This window comes from Phyllobates terribilis, unplaced genomic scaffold (genome assembly GCF_046119375.1).
Source record: "Phyllobates terribilis strain yellow unplaced genomic scaffold, ASM4611937v1 Scaffold_2__4_contigs__length_985480577, whole genome shotgun sequence".
Taxonomy (NCBI): Eukaryota; Metazoa; Chordata; class Amphibia; order Anura; family Dendrobatidae; genus Phyllobates; species Phyllobates terribilis.
This window is the reverse complement of record NW_027362762.1, coordinates 855,437,780-855,454,417: the sequence shown is the minus strand read 5'-3', so window position 1 is coordinate 855,454,417 and position 16,638 is coordinate 855,437,780. Positions and strand designations below refer to the sequence as shown.

The window sequence follows — 16,638 nt, the reverse complement described above, 5'->3', positions numbered from 1 at the left end:
AAAACTCCAGAGAAAATGAATATGCAAATTGCCTCTTCAGAGAAAAAGAGGACTTGAACTCTATAGCGCCACCTATTGGAAGCAGCAATCCTACAAGTCACAATCATCCCTTTAACGAGTCGTGCAGTTATATTAGTAGAAAACCACTTTAATTGCAAGGCCACGTTCACGCGTTCAGTATTTGGTCAGTAGTGGAACAATCAGAGGAAAAGTATAATAGAAACACGTCACCACCTCTACATTTATCACCCACTCCTGGTTTTGGCTTACAAATACTGATGTAAAATACTGACCAAATACTGAACATGTGCACGTGGCCTAAGGGATATACACACTAGGTCAGACAACTTCAAAACTCTTAGGGCTCATTCAGATATCAGTATTTTCCACGTACGAGAAAAACTGACCAATTATTCTGATCAGAGTACGGTCCAAGTATCATCAGTTTTTCTCATACGTGGAGAGATAAAAAATAAACAGTTTCTACACCTTTCTGACAGTCCATGAAAATCATCGGACCTCACTCAGATGTCATCCAAGTGCAGTCCGATTTTATTTTTTTAAATTTTTTTAAATTTATTATCACGGATCCATAGACTTGCATTACCGATTTTGAACCGACCCTTGTATCAAAATCAGATATGTTCCCGATATTTTCCATGGATCACTCAGTCCAAGGAAAAAATCGGACATGTGAACACCCCAAATATCATAGGTATGAGTGCGATCTGTGGAAAAAAAATGAATAGCACTCATGCGAGAAAAACTGATGTGTGAATGAGTCCTAATTGAAGACCATTATCAGACCCCTTCACATGTCTGTGTTTCCAGTGAGTAATATGTACTTATTAAATGGGGGTTAGTAACAATTATTAAATGTAGTGTGACTATTCCCCCCCCCCCCCCCCAACCATAGAGCTATGTGAAAATCACATGTATCATGTTTTTTTTTGTGGAAATAAGAAGCCAAGTATCTAAATGTCTGTGTAGCTCCAGCCTTGAACTGTGTTCACATTGCGTTCTTGCCACACATCAGTGGCCCTATTGGGCTTTCGTCTGAAGCCGTGAAATACGAGATTCAGACAGAGCCCACCAGAGGGGGCCATTGAGCTTAATGAAGCAGACGGAGTCACTTTGTGCTCTCTGACCTACTTTTCGGCAGCCTTCACCTTTTAGGCAAGCACAAAAGTACAGTGGACCCCGCTTATTAAAGTCAATGGCCCCGTTGGGGGTTGCTCCCAAATCCTGTTTTTCAGGGTCTCAGACAGAAGCCCCAACGGAGCCACTAATGTGTGGCAGAAACACCATATGAACATGGCCTAAATCTGTTCTCCGAAATACTGCCATCATTATCCAGCCCACGGAGCGCCCGCGTACAGTATTTCAGTACAGAGGCAGGCATGGATAAACCTGTGCTATATCCGCTGATGGATCAGCCAGGCCTTTTGACATGGGGATGGCGGCCTAGCAGACGGCATGCGCAGACCATGGGGAGGCCTCGTACAAGCCGCGGCCTGTGCGCACACACCCCGTCATCCTATCTGGCCTGTGCGGTGTTGGAGCGTTAGGTTTCCTGGGATGGCAGGGCACAGCGGAGTGAGTAGAATATATGAATATGCTTTTTGTTTTCTCCTTCTAAGAGCAGCTGGGAAAACAAAACTGAGGTTAATGGGAGCTGTGTAATTACAGAGTGGGTGCCCAGAGAAACACACTAGTGCTGACTCCGCAGCGCCCGATGCTGCAAGCGCAGGTGTTCATTCATTAGTTGCTCTTGGACGCGTCTCAGGAGTTTCCTCACGATCACGCCCACCTACAGTGCTGTCCTTATGCCAGCCATTAGTCATTGCTCCTATGTTATGCAACGATCGTGTAGTCTGGCTGTATTTCTCCCTTTTATGCTGTTTGCTATGCAGAAATGCTCAGTTCTCTTATTATTCAACCATTTGATGCATTAACATAAGAGGATCCATGTGTGAAGAGTATATTTCACATGTAAAAGGGGATTGTACTGTGCATTTCCCAGGCACTGGATCCTGTACAAGGCAGTCTGATAGCCAGAGGAGGTCTGTGCATGACAGCTGCCCCCGCTGCATAGCACGACGGCCGCCCCCGCGGCATAGCACGACGGCCGCCCCCGCGGCATGGCACGAGGGCCGCCCCCGCGGCATGGCACGAGGGCCGCCCCCGCGGCATGGCACGAGGGCCGCCCCCGCGGCATGGCACGAGGGCCGCCCCCGCGGCATGGCACGAGGGCCGCCCCCGCGGCATGGCACGACGGCCGTCCCTGTGGCACATAACGAGGGTTAACTCCCAAGTAATACATACATCAGAAAAAAGAGGAAGCACCAATATCCAAATAGATAATAACAAGTAATCTTTTTTAAACATTTATCCAAACATAATTAATAAAACTTTTTTTTTTAAAAAAGGAACAATGTGGACTGAATAACCCCATATCTCCATGGATTGTAAACATACAGAATGTATTGCACAGTAGTAATACTATGAAGAAGAATATGAAGTCATCTATTTGATATTCATGGTAAAAAAAAATAAATCCACAAACGGATATCATGATATCTATATATGAGCCAATATAAAAACTTATGCAAAATATGCAACAAAAAACAAGTCGCTCATTGGGTGATGTGGATCTAAGTCCTACATAGAGTCAGAGCAGTAGATAAATAAATAGATATCTTTACCAAATATATATGAACAGCTCAAAATAAATATATATAGAGAGAGAGCGAGAGAGAGAGAGAGATTCATAAATATCAAATATATATGTGATGAATAAAAATTTACCAGATAGGTTTTATGTGCAAAAGTAGCAAATTATAATGTAAACACAGTCATGATATATAGTAAACACAGTGTGTCTGAAAAATTCAAAAATACATATTTGTATTTGATAATTAGACCAGTAGATATCTCAGAACTGTGCAAAAAAATTGCAGTAATGTACAAAACAAGCATGCCCTAATAACCACTTGAAAGTAACACATACAGGGAGTATGGGGTGCAGGGCTGTGGCGTCTGTAAGCCAAACCTCTGACGCCTCATTTCCATGACTCCACGACTCCGACTCCCTCATACATGGCTCATGTTTAAGTGATAAATTTACTGTAGCACAGATTCATCTCAGCTAAAAGTCTAGACCCTTAGATCAGGAATAGGACAGACATTTATAGGACATTTCATAACTTTCCCAAATTCTTATGAAAAAATATTCCCCACAAACTGCATTGAACTACTGTACTGTACCCAATCTATTATATATTTTAGGAGTTGGAGTCAGACTCTGGACTCCACCAAATTGGACACAGACTCCAACTCCACAGCCCTGGCTGCTGCAGACAGGAGAGGTGGATCAGAGCACTGACACTGTGCTTGGTGTTAGTCCGCTGTTTTTCCTCCTGGAATTGTAGGAATAAATTGATAACTGGACACTACAATCTCCATTGGCAATAAGGTGTGTCCCTAGACAGGTTAGTTCTATCTGCTCTAGTTGAACAGTGTCAGACTATACAGGGACAATCCCCCAAATAATAACACACAGTTCTTAATCTAGTCAAAAAAGATAAACAATAGAGGAATGGCACAACAGAGTTAGGGTACAGTCAGACGGACGTATAAATTGGACCAAGATTGGAATGCAGTGCACAGACCGGCTGGCGGCTCTCCCGATCCAAATATGACCGCTTCATGCACTAGTTTCTTCCGTAAAAGAACATCTGCAAGGAGTTTGTATGTTCTCCCCGTGTTTGTGTGGGTTTCCTACGGGTTCTCCGGTTTCCTGCCACACTCCAAAAACATACTAATAGGGAATCTAGATTGTGAGCCCCAATGGGGACAGTGAAGATAATGTCTGGAAAGTGCTGTGGAATTAACTAAAATAAATAAATCTGATGAGACTCACCAATTCAAGTCTATGGGACTGAGAGAAAAAAAAATATGCCACAGTATAACATCTGATCTTTTCTGACAGATTGCCATACTGTAACATAACAAACTGTAAAGGATCTTGTAATGATTAATGGATGCTGCTGTAATAAAACAGATTGTATACAGATGACGAGAGAGAAAAAAAAAATCATCCCACTTTTCTATACTAAAATTAGACTGATTTTTATTATTATTATTATTATTTTTTTAATACGGTCGTGTGACCCTAGCATTATAATAATAAAGTCTTGATTATTATTTGGTTGCCTCATCTACTTCTCAGCCACAGCAGACGTCTGTGTGCAGTACTAGACCACAGCGGCCTGACTTTATATTTTGCATTTATGGCATGTTTACACTTTACCACATTGGTTTAAAAGTCTCTGTCTCTTTAAATACCTCAGCATAATCCTTTTTTTTAAAAAAAAATTTATATTTCTGCATTTTTTCACCTAGTAATATGAGTGCTAGTTTAAGTGGGTCCGTAACTATTTTCCACAATACACACTGCATTCATTATAAAAAAAAAATCTCTTAGATAAGGCTGACGTACTTAATGTACACTCCACATCAGATTGGCTGTATAATCCTGATGAGGGGAAGAAAATAATTTTGTGTGTCCAGCTGAAGAGTGAGAGCTCTCCAGAATCAAAGTATATTCAATCTCCCAGCCTGACTTGAAAGCAGCAGCTTGTCCTGAGCACTGTGCTATAATAGCAGCAGCTTGTTGTGAGCACTGTGCTATAATAGCAGCAGCTTGTCCTGAGCACTGTGCTATAATAGCAGCAGCTTGTCCTGAGCACTGTGCTATAATAGCAGCAGCTTGTCCTGAGCACTGTGCTATAATAGCAGCAGCTTGTCCTGAGCACTGTGCTATAATAGCAGCAGCTTGTCCTGAGCACTGTGATATAATAGCAGCAGCTTGTCCTGAGCACTGTGCTATAATAGCAGCAGCTTGTCCTGAGCACTGTGCTATAATAGCTGCAGCTTGTACTGAGCCCTGTGATATAATAGCAGCAGCTTGTACTGAGCCCTGTGATATAATAGCAGCAGCTTGTCCTGAGCCCTGTGATATAATAGCAGCAGCTTGTCCTGAGCACTGTGCTGTAATAGCAGCAGCTTGTACTGAGCACTGTGATATAATAGCAGCAGCTTGTCCTGAGCACTGTGATATAATAGCAGCAGCTTGTCCTGAGCACTGTGCTGTAATAGCAGCAGCTTGTACTGAGCACTGTGATATAATAGCAGCAGCTTGTCCTGAGCACTGTGATATAATAGCAGCAGCTTGTCCTGAGCGCTGTGATATAATAGCAGCAGCTTGTACTGAGCGCTGTGATATAATAGCAGCAGCTTGTCCTGAGCACTGTGCTGTAATAGCAGCAGCTTGTACTGAGCACTGTGATATAATAGCAGCAGCTTGTACTGAGCACTGTGATATAATAGCAGCAGCTTGTCGTGAGCACTGTGATATAATAGCAGCAGCTTGTCGTGAGCACTGTGATATAATAGCAGCAGCTTGTCCTGAGCACTGTGATATAATAGCAGCAGCTTGTCCTGAGCACTGTGATATAATAGCAGCAGCTTGTCCTGAGCACTGTGATATAATAGCAGCAGCTTGTCCTGAGCACTGTGATATAATAGCAGCAGTTTGTAGTGAGCACTGTGATATAATAGCAGCAGCTTGTACTGAGCACTGTGATATAATAGCAGCAGCTTGTCCTGAGCACTGTGATATAATAGCAGCAGCTTGTCCTGAGCACTGTGATATAATAGCAGCAGCTTGTCCTGAGCACTGTGATATAATAGCAGCAGCTTGTACTGAGCACTGTGATATAATAGCAGCAGCTTGTCCTGAGCACTGTGCTATAATAGCAGCAGCTTGTCCTGAGCACTGTGATATAATAGCAGCAGCTTGTCCTGAGCACTGTGATATAATAGTAGCAGCTTGTAGTGAGCACTGTGATATAATAGCAGCAGCTTGTACTGAGCCCTGTGATATAATAGCAGCAGCTTGTACTGAGCAATGTGATATAATAGCAGCAGCTTGTACTGAGCACTGTGATATAATAGCAGCAGCTTGTACTGAGCACTGTGATATAATAGCAGCAGCTTGTACTGAGCCCTGTGATATAAAAGCAGCAGCTTGTACTGAGCAGTATGATATAATAGCAGCAACTTGTACTAAGCACTGTGATATAATAGCAGCAGCTTGTCCTGAGCACTGTGATATAATAGCAGCAGCTTGTCCTGAGCACTATCATATAATAGTAGCAGCTAGTGAGCACTGTGATATAATAGCAGCAGCTTGTACTGAGCCCTGTGATATAATAGCAGCAGCTTGTACTGAGCAGTATGATATAATAGCAGCAGCTTGTACTGAGCACTGTGATATAATAGCAGCAGCTTGTCCTGAGCACTGTGATATAATAGCAGCAGCTTGTACTGAGCCCTGTGATATAATAGCTGCAGCTTGTACTGAGCAGTATGATATAATAGCAGCAACTTGTACTAAGCACTGTGATATAATAGCAGCAGCTTGTCCTGAGCACTGTGGTATAATAGCAGCAGCTTGTACTGAGCACTGTGATATAATAGCAGCAGCTTGTCCTGAGCACTGTGATATAATAGCAGCAGCTTGTCCTGAGCACTGTGATATAATAGCTGCAGCTTGTAGTGAGCACTGTGATATAGTAGCAGCAGCTTGTCCTGAGCACTGTGATATAATAACAGCAGCTTGTCCTGAGCACTGTGATATAATAGCAGCAGCTTGTCTTGAGCACTGTGATATAATAGCAGCAGCTTGTACTGAGCACTGTGATATAATAGCAGCAGCTTGTCCTGAGCACTGTGATATAATAGCAGCAGCTTGTCTTGAGCACTGTGATATAATAGCAGCAGCTTGTCCTGAGCGCTGTGATATAATAGCAGCAGCTTGTCCTGAGCGCTGTGATATAATAGCAGCAGCTTGTACTGAGCGCTGTGATATAATAGCAGCAGCTTGTACTGAGCGCTGTGATATAATAGCAGCAGCTTGTACTGAGTGCTGTGATATAATAGCAGCAGCTTGTACTGAGCACTGTGATATAATAGCAGCAGCTTGTACTGAGCACTGTGATATAATAGCAGCAGCTTGTCGTGAGCACTGTGATATAATAGCAGCAGCTTGTCCTGAGCACTGTGATATAATAGCAGCAGCTTGTCCTGAGCACTGTGATATAATAGCAGCAGCTTGTCCTGAGCACTGTGATATAATAGCAGCAGCTTGTCCTGAGCACTGTGATATAATAGCAGCAGTTTGTAGTGAGCACTGTGATATAATAGCAGCAGTTTGTAGTGAGCACTGTGATATAATAGCAGCAGCTTGTACTGAGCACTGTGATATAATAGCAGCAGCTTGTCCTGAGCACTGTGATATAATAGCAGCAGCTTGTCCTGAGCACTGTGATATAATAGCAGCAGCTTGTCCTGAGCACTGTGATATAATAGCAGCAGCTTGTACTGAGCACTGTGATATAATAGCAGCAGCTTGTCCTGAGCACTGTGCTATAATAGCAGCAGCTTGTCCTGAGCACTGTGATATAATAGCAGCAGCTTGTCCTGAGCACTGTGATATAATAGTAGCAGCTTGTAGTGAGCACTGTGATATAATAGCAGCAGCTTGTACTGAGCCCTGTGATATAATAGCAGCAGCTTGTACTGAGCAATGTGATATAATAGCAGCAGCTTGTACTGAGCACTGTGATATAATAGCAGCAGCTTGTACTGAGCACTGTGATATAATAGCAGCAGCTTGTACTGAGCCCTGTGATATAAAAGCAGCAGCTTGTACTGAGCAGTATGATATAATAGCAGCAACTTGTACTAAGCACTGTGATATAATAGCAGCAGCTTGTCCTGAGCACTGTGATATAATAGCAGCAGCTTGTCCTGAGCACTATCATATAATAGTAGCAGCTAGTGAGCACTGTGATATAATAGCAGCAGCTTGTACTGAGCCCTGTGATATAATAGCAGCAGCTTGTACTGAGCAGTATGATATAATAGCAGCAGCTTGTACTGAGCACTGTGATATAATAGCAGCAGCTTGTCCTGAGCACTGTGATATAATAGCAGCAGCTTGTACTGAGCCCTGTGATATAATAGCTGCAGCTTGTACTGAGCAGTATGATATAATAGCAGCAACTTGTACTAAGCACTGTGATATAATAGCAGCAGCTTCTCCTGAGCACTGTGGTATAATAGCAGCAGCTTGTACTGAGCACTGTGATATAATAGCAGCAGCTTGTCCTGAGCACTGTGATATAATAGCAGCAGCTTGTCCTGAGCACTGTGATATAATAGCTGCAGCTTGTAGTGAGCACTGTGATATAGTAGCAGCAGCTTGTCCTGAGCACTGTGATATAATAACAGCAGCTTGTCCTGAGCACTGTGATATAATAGCAGCAGCTTGTCTTGAGCACTGTGATATAATAGCAGCAGCTTGTACTGAGCACTGTGATATAATAGCAGCAGCTTGTCCTGAGCACTGTGATATAATAGCAGCAGCTTGTCTTGAGCACTGTGATATAATAGCAGCAGCTTGTACTGAGCAATGTGATATAATAGCAGCAGCTTGTCCTGAGCACTGTGATATAATAGCAGCAGCTTGTACTGAGCACTGTGATATAATAGCAGCAGCTTGTCCTGAGCACTGTGATATAATAGCAGCAGCTTGTCCTGAGCCCTGTGATGTAATAGCAGTAGCTTATACTGAGCACTGTGATATAATAGCAGCAGCTTGTACTGAGCACTGTGATATAATAGCAGCAGCTTATACTGAGCACTGTGATATAATAGCAGCAGCTTGTACTGAGCCCTGTGATATAATAGCAGCAGCTTGTACTGAGCACTGTGATATAATAGCAGCAGCTTGTACTGAGCACTGTGATAGAATAGCAGCAGCTTGTACTGAGCACTGTGATAGAATAGCAGCAGCTTGTACTGAGCACTGTGATAGAATAGCAGCAGGGAGGAGGGACACTGAGGAACCTTTAATCAGGCTGAGTGGGCGGAGATTATAAAAAAGATTAGACATCCATTCTGACATGGACTTTAATTACACCAATTTCATCAGAACTGCGAGATCTATTTAGTAATGTATGTGCCGTAGATTGTTTTGTGGTGTGTGACAGATTAATTTACAAAACAAATGCTGCATAGATTGAGTTTGGGAACTTTTCAAGATTTTCCAAGTTAATTGGTACACCACAAGTGAGGTGTCCCTTATGTGGAACTGTTTTGAATTTCTGCGGTCGGCGTCGGGCTTTGAGTAGAATGTTTCCGTTCCCTGCTGGCAGCGTAGTTCCTTTTTATTTTCCCTGCAAATACATTGGAAAAAGTTCAATAAAAACTTAATGAAATGGCACAAAGTGTGAATGTGTAAAGTTCATAGCAGAGGACTGTCAGTAAGGAGAGTGACGGGCCATGTGTGACCACCTGCAGCTCTATAGGTGGATGTACACATTGCTACTCACTTTGAACACTAGGTAGCGCCGTACTGTGTCAGTAATGTCTGCACTGGATTATTCTTGTAATATTGTACAGGAAACTAGCAGATATTTTTCATAATGTATACAATGAACACAGTATTTTAAGTTAATGACTGGGCATATAATATTGATGATCTATCCCTAGGGTAGGTCGCCAATATCAGATCGGTGAGGGTACGACACAATTAATGGAGTTGCTGTGCATTTCCGTTTGAGGTTTAGCGGCCAGTGCTAAGAACTGCAGATCCGCTCCTATACTCTTCAATATGAGCTGATCTCTAGTACCCTGCAGCGGCTGCTACAGTGTACAGAGCTGTGCTGTTCAGCTTTTCCATCCTTTAGCTGCTGGAGCTAATAACAGCTGATCAGTGGGGGTTCTGGTTGGCAGACCACCCCATTCTGATATTGGTGACCTATGTTATGAGAGGCCGTCAATATTATATCCCTTTTAATGATGGGACAGCTGCTTTAACTATGCACAGTAGTTAATACAACGTAGTCCTCAAATTTACAGAATTAAGAATGCAGATTATGTTGCTGGGGTGCCGGTCACTGACGGCTTTACACATATGTATCAGACTCTCATCATTCCCCATCCTGTCCTTCTATCCAACAGTTTGGCTAACGACTCAGAATCACAGCACATTGGTCACGGAGCGCAGCGCTGTCCCATTCCTTCCAGTTAACCCTGAATATTCTGCTACAAGGAATCAGGTATTGGTGTCTTTATTTTCTTTTTTTTTCCACAGTTGTTCTACCTCCCTGTTCTATAAGCCTACTGTAAAAACTTGTCACTGTGTCTCTTTTAGGGGCGCCAGAAATTGGCTCGTTTCAATGCTCGTGAGTTTGCTACTTTAATCATTGATATTCTGAGTGAAGCCAAAAGAAGACAACAGGGCAAAACCTCTGTAATTCCAACAGGTAATCACTGCCTCTAGATTACAAAATAAACGAATATTATTGAAACCATTTGCTAGTTCTAAAGGAACAGATTGGCACATTTTACCCTACTAGATCTCCGTCACCACGAGATAGGCGCCATTAAACAAAGTTAACGTACCTAATTTTTATTCAGTCTTGGCAAGAGTCTGCTGTCCGTGGCTCAGGCCGGGAGTAAACCCTCCCAAACCCCTCCTTTCTGGTCCTAATTGACCAGTTTATCAGTCTCCTGCAACATTTGAGGGTCCAGCGCATACAGTTTTTTTTTTTATTAAAGAGTAACCTTTGTTTTTATTTCATAGATCAATAGTATGCATGGGAATAAGCAGCTTTGTAATATATCTTATCAGAGAAATCTGCTTCTTTCTCAGACAGGATTGATCCGTCATTTTCAAAATTCTCTGGTAAAATCTGTATTCAGTGAAGACAGACTTTCTCATTACTGAGATAGGAGATGGCAGCTGCTACTGATGAGATTCTACATACAGTGGCATGTAAAAGTTTGGGCACCCCTGGTCAAAGTTACTGTTATTGTGAACAATTATGCAAGTTGAAGATGAAATGATCTCTAAAAGGGCTAAAGTTAAAGATGACACATTTCCTTTGTATTTTAGGCAAAAAAATATATATACCTTATTTTGAATATTATATGATGCGCCGGACTATATACCACACCTCAAATTTTGGGGTGGAAAATAGGAAAAATTATTTTTAAAATAAAATGATGGTGCGTCTTTTAATTTGTTTTAATGGTAACTTACCGGGAGGAGGTGGAGCGGGTTCACAGGAGGCAGGCGCCAGGAGTGGGGCGATGCTGCAATGCCTGGGCGCTCATTAGATGTCAGCGCCGGTGAGCGGAATCCCCTTTGCCATTCAGCTCCCTCTGGTGGGCTCCGGAAAAATGGCGCATGCGCAGAGTGAGATCTCATCTCCCAGGAGATGTGGTATGATCAGACCATGTTCCTGTACGGTCAGACACAGCCATTACACAGTACACAGCAGGGGCACATTTATAAGATTATCTCAGCACAGGAACATTTTATTTAAACACATCCAGTTGTGGTAGTTATTATCATTCCAAGGTCTATAACAACTTTTGCTCCTGGGAAAACCCCTTTTAAGGCCTTTTAGAGATCATTTCATCTTCAGCTTGCCTAACTGTTCACAATAACAGTAATTTTGACCAGGGGTGCCCAAACTTTTACATGCCACTGTAGATGGGATGGGGAGGAGCTCTGCCTATAGCTCCTGCTCCTCCCTCACCTCTTCTTCTCTACATAGGAGATGACAGCTGCTACTGATAAGATTCTATCTCCATATGTAACAATATGTCTTCTTTGAATACAGATTTTACCCGTGAATTGAGAATGAATAATAGTCTTGGCGGAGAAAGAAACACATTTCTCTGATGAGATATGTTACAAAGTTGGTTATTTTCATACATATTATTTATTTATGAAATAAAAATTAAATTGATGGTTACACGTTAAAGGTGATGCCAATATAAGAGAGGCACTGCGCATGCGCTCTTGCTCACCATTGACCGACGATGTCAGTGAAGACGTATGGAACCGCTGGTAGACGTTTGCTGAGATGGAATAACTCATTTTCTCCATTATAGTACTGCTATGAATTGCAACAAGTGTTTTACTTTTATCACACCTTTCTAGCATTATGTGACTACTAGCTGCCAGCAATATGTCTGTTATCTTTTAGATCAGGATAATATGGTAGGAAGTGATGACTGCAATATGCACATTATTTCTGGGCTCTTAATCTGGCCATACATGTGAGATAACTGGGACGAATGTTCATTCTGCAGACCACTATCTCTCTGGACTCCCCCCTCATACATATACAGTGGCTTGTGAAAGTATTCACACACAAGGCTCGGCCGAGCTTTCATGTGTTTTCAATACGGTGCGGAGAAACCTTTCTCTGCTGCTGAAATCCCAACTGTCCAATCCTTCTATTCTCTAACATCATCTGTCGGGGGGAGTCTGGAGGCTTAGCCTCCCGAAATCACCAGATTAGACCAACTTTCATCTGCTGTGTATGATTTAAAGAATATCACGTTCAAGGTTTACCCACCCAATTGTTGCCCCATTGAGTGCTCCTCCAGCACTTATGTACCTGACTAGCCTGCACTTAGCTGTGATGTGGCACGGATATGCTCAGTGAATAGTGTCGGCAGAGTTTGTGCCGTTTTCTATATTGCACCAGAGTAATATGTAAGTGAACCCATGATGTAACTTATCTCCACAGGTGTAAGGAGGGTAAATGTGTGTGACGAGGGCCGATTCTGTTATTTGGTTTCTCCTGACATCATTACAAAGCAGATCACTTCTATTAATCACGCTGCTGCGTTTGCTCCTCCGAGAAGAGGCTTATTGCACTTGTGAAGAAATTAACTTTAATAAGAAACTTGTACTTTATAAAATGGCATTTGCAAATTGCCCGGGAGAAGTTCTGTACAATACAATTATGCCATATATTTTCAAGGCCCCGGATTGCAGTAGATATGTGACAGACGGCATAGCACGGACTTATTCTTATATTCCTCAGAGACCAGGTCTTTGTCAGGATCTTACCGTGTATATAGATGTATAAGTGTACATATAGGTACAGTGTTCATACACCCATCATGTGTGATTGACCCACCCGCATGTTTCGCTGTGACAGTATTAGGGTATATGCACACATTGGGTTTTTGCTGCAGAAAAATCTGCTGCAAATACTCGAGTGATGGCAGGAAAAATGCTTCGTAAAATACTTGTGTGGGGTTTTTTTCCCTTTCATTTCGATGGGTGAAAATGTTGCAGATTCATAAAGACGCTTTGGTTCAAAACTGCAAGGAAAAAAGGGTGCATTAGATTTCAGGAATCTCATTCACTTTATTGGTACTGTAAAATGCTACATTTTCCGTGACAAAACCGCTGCATGTGAAAAAGCCCTTAGATATTGAATATTTGTCAATAGTTGTGTAACATCCATGAGAAATAACTCTCAGAAGACTTTTCTATTTTTCTTCCCCTTTAGTTTCCCACCCATCTTTTCCCTGATTCCTCCCCTTCCCTTTAATATTTACCCCCCCTCTACCTCATCCCCCTCCTCTTAAGGCCTTTTTCCCCTCCCCCCTTTTTTTTCCTTTTCTTTCCGCTTCCTTTTCATATCTTATATTTTGTGTGATTTAAACTCAAGTAATTTTCGAATATTTAGTTTAGTCCCTAAAATATAATCTTAATCTATGTTCTTTTATCATATTCTATTTGTATTATATATTCTATAAAGATTGGAAGCTCCTATTTCTCTATCCGTATATTGTTAAAATAATTTACTAAAGATTATTTCATCAAAAAGCCCTTAAAAGCTCTCACATTTTGCATTACTGTATACAGTGCTCTATAAGTCGACGCTATATCTACACCCGTGTATACAGTACTGTAGCATATAACTTTATCACTTGCCATCATATAGAGCAGTGGTGGCGAACCTATGGGCACGCGTGCCATAGGTGGCACTCGGAGCCCTCTCTATGGGCACGCACGCCAGGCCCGCCGCCGCTCGCACGCCGCTCCGCTCCCATGTTCAAATGCATTTGCGTATTTTAGGCGCGAATACATTTCAGCAGTGCTGCGCTGGGCCTGAGGCAGAGGAGCGAGCTCCTGTCAGCCCCGGGTCCGAAGTGCAGCAGGGTGATGATGTCATCCAGCTACTGACCTCATCACACTGCTGCCTGCGCCTGGGCCGCAGAGGAGCAGAGACAACGCGCTGAGCGCAGGAGCCGAACATTACATTATATGCATCAATGTTAAAGGGGGCACAGCTAGAAACAATGTGTGGTGATTGGGGGCTACTGTAGTCAGAGTGTGTGTCTGAATTGTGTGTATTATATGCATCAATGTGAAAGAGGGCACAATCTTGCTGCTAGAAGCAGTGTGTGGGGGTTGGGATTCTCTTGATGAGCTTCAAGAGGTAGTCACTGGAAATGGTCTTCCAACAATCTTGAAGGAGTTCCCAGAGATGTTTAGCACTTGTTGGCCCTTTTTCACTCTGCGGTCCAGCTCACCCCAAACCATCTCGATTGGGTTCAGGTCTGGTGACTGTGGAGGCCAGGTCATCTGGCGTAGCACCCCATCACTTTCCTTCTTGGTCAAATAGCCCTTACACAGCCTGGAGGTGTGTTTGGGGGTCATTGTCCTGTTGAAAAAGAAATGATGGTCCAACTAAACGCAAACCGCATGGAATAGCATGCCGCTGCAAGATGCTGTGGTAGCCATGCTGGTTCAGTATGCCTTCACTTTTTAATAAATCCCCAACAGTGTCACCAGCAAAGCACCATCACACCTCCTCCTCCATGCTTCACGGTGGGAACCAGGCATGTAGAGTCCATCCGTTCACCTTTTCTGCGTCGCACAAAGACACGGTGGTTGGAACCAAAGATCTCAAATTTGGACTCATCAGACCAAAGCACAGATTTCCACTGGTCTAATGTCCATTCCTTGTGTTCTTTAGCCCAAACAAGTCTCTTCTGCTTGTTGCCTGTCCTTAGCAGTGGTTTCCTAGCAGCTATTTTACCATGAAGGCCTGCTGCACAAAGTCTCCTCTTAACAGTTGTTGAGTTCTAGAACTCTGTGTGGCATTGACCTGGTCTCTAATCTGAGCTGCTGTTAACCTGCGATTTTTGAGGCTGGTGACTCGGATAAACTTATCCTCAGAAGCAGAGGTGACTCTTGGTCTTCCTTTCCTAGGGCGGTCCTAATGTGAGCCAGTTTCTTTGTAGCGCTTGATGGTTTTTGCAACTGCACTTGGGGACACTTTCAAAGTTTTCCCAATTTTTCGCACTGACTGACCTTCATTTCTTAAAGTAATGATGGCCACTCATTTTTCTTTACTTAGAATTTGTATTATGGCAAGAAAAAAGCAGCTAACAGTCTATTCAGTAGGACTATCAGCTGTGTATCCACCAGACTTCTGCACAACACAACTGATGGTCCCAACCCCATTTATAAGGCAAGAAATCCCACTTATTAAACCTGACAGGGCACACCTGTGAAGTGAAAACCATTTCCGGTGACTACCTCTTGAAGCTCATCAAGAGAATGCCAAGAGTGTGCAAAGCAGTCATCAAAGCAAAAGGCGGCTACTTTGAAGAACCTAGATGTGTGTATATATATATGTGTGTGTGTATGTATGTATATGTATACAAATACACAGAAGGGCTGTGTGTGTGTGTATATGTGTATGTGTGTGTATATATATTATATGTATATATATATATATTCTGCAGAGGGGCTGTGTGTATTTTGCTAGTTTCCTGTAATGTCGACACCTGCTCTAGGTTAAATTGCCGTGTTGGCACTTAGTGATAAATAAGTGGGTCTTGGGTTGCCATTTGGGCACTCGGTCTCTAAAAGGTTCGCCATCACTGATATAGAGCCTTGAGGGGATCTCGCTGTATAGGCTCCTAAGACTCATTGCTCCTCTGTCTATCACAGTCGGCTCACTGGTCTGCTCTTCCCATGCTTGGTATAGGCTGCAGTATGTGTTGGCACTCGCTGATCATCTCTCCTTTCGAGCAACTTGCAAAGGCCTCTTCCATATTTCATGGATGCGATCTGCTGAGGGAGACACAAGTCTGAGTTGGGCACGAAAGGCACAGGCGCATTGAGCGGTTTAGGACTCAGTGAGATGCCTTTGGTTTTCCCCTCCAGGGGTAAGTTATGCTGGAGGAATAAAAGGATGAATATTCATTGGATGCTGTCACATCTCTTTTGTTTTGATGGTAATGGTCCACGTCCACTCATGGACCCTATGAAGTTTGCGTCCTCGCTCAGAGCATAATGTGAGTGTGCTGCAGATATGTCTACGTTCTTCTCTGCTGTAGGATTATGGTGCAGATACTGTCGGATTTGCAGAAAGTTACACCGATTATTTCTGCAAGTAAAATTATTATCACTGCATCAGCAATAATTGTGACCTGTCTATCTACAGATAACCTTGACTATACCCTGAGGAACAACTCCAACGACTGTGATGACCAGCACGACTATGACAGTGTAGCTTCAGATGAAGACACGGACCAAGACCTGCTCAGAAATTCCAGAAACAATCGAGCCAGGGTGAGAGGGGCAGGAGACACCCACATTGTAGCTTGTGTTTGGTCACCGGTTGCTGACAATACATACGTGATGGGGTACACCGCATTGTAAAAATGGACGAG

General features: G+C 43.0%; 1 protein-coding gene across 4 annotated transcripts in view; it reads left to right on the top strand.

Moving 5' to 3' along the window:
* GIT1 (GIT ArfGAP 1) overlaps positions 1–16,638 on the top strand; it is a 155,141-nt gene that overhangs the window by 122,833 nt on the left and 15,670 nt on the right. For all 4 annotated transcript variants that reach the window (XM_073667955.1, XM_073667956.1, XM_073667953.1 and 1 more), the window contains 3 exons: positions 10,093–10,190; positions 10,286–10,397; positions 16,410–16,537. In XM_073667955.1, the coding sequence (XP_073524056.1) occupies positions 10,093–10,190; positions 10,286–10,397; positions 16,410–16,537 (338 nt within the window). The remainder of the gene's footprint in view (positions 1–10,092; positions 10,191–10,285; positions 10,398–16,409; positions 16,538–16,638) is intronic.